Source organism: Agrilus planipennis, unplaced genomic scaffold, assembly GCF_000699045.2.
Source record: "Agrilus planipennis isolate EAB-ADULT unplaced genomic scaffold, Apla_2.0 scaffold42, whole genome shotgun sequence".
In the NCBI taxonomy this organism is placed as follows: domain Eukaryota; kingdom Metazoa; phylum Arthropoda; class Insecta; order Coleoptera; family Buprestidae; genus Agrilus; species Agrilus planipennis.
The window spans coordinates 711965-717251 of NW_020438888.1; the positions used below are offsets into that span (position 1 = coordinate 711965).

At 37.0% G+C, this 5287-nt stretch overlaps 1 protein-coding gene and 1 long non-coding RNA gene across 4 annotated transcripts in view; both read right to left on the reverse strand.

The window, feature by feature from the left end:
- LOC112906803 overlaps positions 1 to 5287 on the reverse strand; it is a 14035-nt gene that overhangs the window by 7105 nt on the left and 1643 nt on the right. Inside the window, exons 1-3 of one of the 3 annotated variants that reach the window (XM_025981752.1) lie at positions 4290 to 4469; positions 3432 to 3750; positions 2768 to 2986 (exon numbers count right to left, since the gene is read on the reverse strand). In XM_025981752.1, the coding sequence (XP_025837537.1) occupies positions 2841 to 2986; positions 3432 to 3750; positions 4290 to 4418 (594 nt within the window). In that variant the 5' untranslated portion in view covers positions 4419 to 4469 and the 3' untranslated portion in view covers positions 2768 to 2840. Of the gene's footprint in view, positions 1 to 2767; positions 2987 to 3431; positions 3751 to 4289; positions 4470 to 5287 lie in introns of those variants that run through there. The other 2 variants (XM_025981750.1, XM_025981751.1) reach the window with 2 other exon arrangements.
- On the reverse strand, positions 1523 to 2183 carry LOC112906804. The gene is made up of 2 exons (XR_003232604.1): positions 1832 to 2183; positions 1523 to 1730 (listed from the first exon to the last, which is right to left on the reverse strand). It is a non-coding gene; the product is annotated as an uncharacterized LOC112906804 (long non-coding RNA).

Here is a 5287-nt window from a genome sequence, read left to right on the forward strand (position 1 = left end):
AAAATAATGTACTACAATATTGTGCATCTTAAAAAGATCTACAAAAAAGTCCGGGATGGTATATATATATCTCTTAGGGATAACCCACAATAACCATTTTTTATCCTTCACATTTTATGAGAAATAATGACTTATTTACTAAACGATTTTAAGTAACACGGCATTAATTCTTATCCAATTAAGTACCTTAAATACATTGTGCATTAATATAGATCAATATGGCCCTTTACAGCATGCAATTTAAATGAATATTTTCGGGCTCACTTATAATTTGCTCGACTTCATCTGCCATAAGTATTATTTTATTATTTATTATTATTTCCACCGGAAAATGTGGAAATATAATTATTGACTGGTGTAATTGTGTTTCTTTTTAACCCCCGACACAAAATAAGGGTGGTATAAATTTAACGTGTATTTCTGAGTATGTATCAGTGTCATTGTAGCTCCAAAACGAATAATTTTTTTTTTTTGAAGGGTGACTCGATCAAGAGTGTTTTTAGTTATGATTTGTAGCAAACAAACAAGTTTAATCATCACAATTAAACAAGTTTAAAAAATTGTATGTGTAAATTTATCAGTTTTTTTGAATATTTGTTATCGTTTTGTGAGCACGGTTCAGGTAGATATTGCAAAGCAATTGTTTACTTGGATGAAAAAAAAATGATTGATTCAATCTTTTTAATCATTTCAAATAACATATTAATTAATATCGAACAACAAAAGATACAAAATTCAAAGCGATATTCCGTTAACTCTAGTAAATTGTCTACGAATTGATATTTACTTGATGACAAGGCGAATTATCCCCGTTTAGCTAATGAGAAATTAGTTATCATTTTGGAAGGTTCTCGAACCTTCTAGAAAATAATAATACTAAAGCATTTTCGAATCTTATAAATGTAGGACATTCAAGAAAAGATTGAAATATTCTGTAACATTCTGAGCAGACGTTGGAACTCGGAACTCAAGTAACACCCTCACTAACTCTATATGGAGTCCTTTGGGGAGATTTAAACCCCATATTTTTGAAACTAACCCCTGCAGTTGGGAAACGAAACATTTTTTGTAGACGATGGATGGAATATTGTCATACCATACGTATAAATCTTATAAGGCGGCGGAATTCGGTAGTGGCTTTAGCCTGCATTTAATTTTATTACATCAGTCCGGAAAGGTGGTGTGCCAGAAAGTTCCCGGGTTCAATTACCGGCGAGGGTGTGACACCAGCAACAAATTTTTCTCATTAATTTGAGACAATTTGTAGTGGATAAAAATTAGATGAATTTTTTTAATATTAATGACTTTTTGTATATTAAAAAATATCTCCCCTCCAGTGCTCTTTTCACCAGTTACATTTTTAAGTATATTTCTTTGGTCCCTATATAATTGCCTATAAAAAAGGCGCTGGTTTAAAATCGCTAGTGCTTTTTTTATTTATATATGATCCCGAACGATTATATTATTTTTAGAAATTTCAGAGTTTATGTACTATTTCTTATTTATTCAAAAGAGGAACAAATTGATTCAAAAAATTTTATTCACATGTTAACAAATTCATTACAGATTAATTTTATACAAATTTTAAGGGTATGGTAAGCATTGTTTTGGGTCCTGTACGGCATACGTCGGTGCTAAATCGGAGAGACCGTTATTATTAAGGATCTGCTTTACTTTAGCTGCTACTTGTGGTGTATAAACCGTTGTCCTGCTCCTGGCCCATATTAATTCTAGAAAAACAATTGTATAGTAACCAACTCGATAGAGAAGTGGACAAGGAATTAAAAATTTACCACAGCTAGTACGTATTTAGTAAAAAAATGTGTCTTACCCATTTTGCTTGTGCTATTTATATCGAGGCATCTGTAATCCAGGACGAACGAATCATAATCGACTCCAAGAATTGGATATACCAATGGGTCGGGAACATTGGGGTATCTTAGACTTATAATCCCATTACGTGTACCGTTATCGGGTGTCCACGTAACCACGCCATCGGACCTACCGTTCCATTCACCTGTAGTTAAATTTTTTCGAATCCAAAAGAAATCGACGGTTATGTTTGATGTTATGGTGAAATTCACAAATTGGCAATCGGCCGGGGTGTTGTATGTGAAAACGGTGTACCATCTTCTGCCAGTCTCTCCGTACTGTCGACAGAAATTGCAATTAATTAAATAAAGGTGTATGCTTGGAGCGCGGCGTAGTACGGGTGCGAAACATGGACAGTGAGTCTTCGAAATGTGGTGTTGTAGGCGAATGATGAGGATAACGTGGGTAGAAATAATAGGAGAACAGAGGACTCTTTGGAAGTTAATAAGAAATAGGCGAGATAGGTTGGTGGGACACATTCTCGGGCATGAAGGTCTAGTCAGAGACATATTAGAGGCTATAACAGGAGTTAGGAGGGGTAGAGGTAGACCTGGGTTGAAGGTTCACAAATAGTTAAGGATGTAGGTTGTTCTTGTNGATTTTCCTGCTTTTCCATTTTTACGAAAACCACAGAGGCGTCTTGTTCAGCGTGCTGTCAAACCTACACTAGCAAGGAGATCGGGCTGAAACTATAGCTACAAGCTATCCAAGGATGGTACTATAGAATGTCACCTCAAGGTAGGCCTAGTGGCGTCATCTCTTGGTTAGGCCGGAAACTTATCAATCCACCCTCGTATTACGAGCTCACACTATATTTTTTCTGTAAATTTCAGACCTTATGTAGGTGCTATGTCTTATTCATCTACAAAAGGAAAAAATTGATTCAAAAAACTTATTCACATGCTAATAAATTTAATGTTGATTAATTTCATACAAATTTCAAAAATATCATATAAATTTTACAAATTCTATGGGTATGGTAAGCAGCGTTCTGGGTCCTGTACGGCATATGTCGGTGCTAAATCGGAGAGACCGCTATCACTAAGGATTTGCTGTACTTGAGCTGCTACTTCTGATGAATAAACCGTTGTCCTGCTCCTGGCCCATATTAATTCTAGAAAGACAATTGTATAGTAACCAACTCGATAGAGAAGTGATCAAGGAATTAAAAATTAATCATGCTATTTTTTGGCCATAAAATCAAACAATTTTTGAAATTCTATGCGGTAAATGCTAAATTTAGTAGATTTCAATATGTTCGACAAGGTCCGTATCTAAACGGATCTTGTTGAACATATTGGAATCCAGTAAATGTCTCATTGTACAACAGATGGCGTTTATTGCACCGTTTGTAGAATTTCATAAAACGCTATGTCAAGGCAGCAGATAAAGTTGATCTGTATTCTGTCGAAGCTGTCGACAACGCGCTGATGAGATCTAACAAAATCTAGCAGTTTCGACAGATTACTAACTACCACGAACTTCTCTGTCCCATTGAATTTTTCTTCAGAAACGTGCCCTTCTGTCAGTTTTAAATAAAAAATTTACTACTGTCTTACCCATTTTGCTTGTACTATTTATATCGAGGCATCTGTAGTCCAGGACGAACGAATCATAATCGACTCCAAGAATTGGATATATCAATGGGTCGGGAACGTTGGGGTATCTTAGACTTATAATCCCGTTACGTGTACCACTATCGGGTGTCCACGTAACCACACCATCAGACCTACCATTCCATGTACCATCAGTTAAATTCTTTCGTCTCCAAAAGAAATCGACGGTTATGTTTGATGTTATGGTGAAATTCACAAATTGGCAATCGGCCGGGGTGTTGTATGTGAAAACGGTGTACCATCTTCTGCCAGTCTCTCCGTACTGTCGACAGAAATTGCAATTAATTAAATAAAGGTGTATGCTTGGAGCGCGGCGTAGTACGGGTGCGAAACATGGACAGTGAGTCTTCGAAATGTGGTGTTGTAGGCGAATGATGAGGATAACGTGGGTAGAAATAATAGGAGAACAGAGGACTCTTTGGAAGTTAATAAGAAATAGGCGAGATAGGTTGGTGGGACACATTCTCGGGCATGAAGGTCTAGTCAGAGACATATTAGAGGCTATAACAGGAGTTAGGAGGGGTAGAGGTAGACCTGGGTTGAAGGTTCACAAATAGTTAAGGATGTAGGTTGTTCTTGTTCTAGGGAAATGCGAAGTTTAGTTCAGGATAGGAAAGAGTGGAGGTACGTGTCCATCCAGTCTTAGGACTGACGTCCCTATGATGATGATGATGATGATGGTACATTTGAAATAGAGCAGATGACTATAGAATATTAATCTTTTGCATTCTCCGACAATTCTACGTGAAAGCCAATATCAATTTAGGCCGCTAGTAAAAGCTAGTAAATAGAAAAACTTACCCTCGCAAAATCGAAATTGTCTACGGCCTTAACGTTTGTTCTGTCTGAACACTGCCCTGACGACGTGTATTGTGAATAACAATACGTTATCAATGCAAAAAATGCAATGAAGAAAAATTGTTTAATCATTTTTACGAAGTACTTTTGGTTTCTTCTTTACAAAGAGTAATGGCTCAATGTTTTTTTGTGATCCTTATTTATACGTATACTCGTACGAAGAAAAGTGATTCAAATTAATTTACCTAATCCTTTCTCGGGAAATATCTCTTATCTAGATGCTCGAAACAAAAGAAAACAAAATTTCTCTTAGCGATACTTTTTTATTATTGACAGCAGTATTGTTCGTGCGTTTTTTAATCAGACGTTGGAAGTATTTAAGTGCTTGCACGTGGAATAACTCAGAGATATTGTTGTTTTTAAGTTCATTCAGGGTCGAGTAATTTTTATAATTAACTGGCTTATCCCCGCGGCTTCGCTCGCAGAGATTAATATCACCTTTTAACTCCCTATTCATCCTTACAACGTTTTAATTTTATGTAATGTCGCCATCTTAGATTTCAAATGCAAACGTAGCAACAACATTTCATCCTTGAGGGTTGATTTTACAAAGTGCCAAAACACGTATTTGCTTAATTTGAACAATGAGCAACCTTCGAGTAAATCCGAGTACAAACCAAGCTTCTAGTAAAAAAAAAACTTTTGGATGTTTCATTCCCACCAGCCAGTAATGCTGATGGGCGGGCAGTCCCTCCGGACTATGCCGGAAGGTAGGGCGGAAGGCCCTCTTCAGCCTGCTTTAAGGAATCGTGCTGGGAATGGGTGGGTGGTGGTTCGGGTGAGAATGTTGAGACGGACGAAATGAAGACAGAAGAGAGTGAAAGATTATCTGTGGAATATTACTGCCTCAGCATTTGCCTAAGTGATCCAAGGAAACCACAGAAAAACTTGGACCAAGGCAGACGGACCCGGAATCGAACCGGCGTCCTCCCGAATGCTAA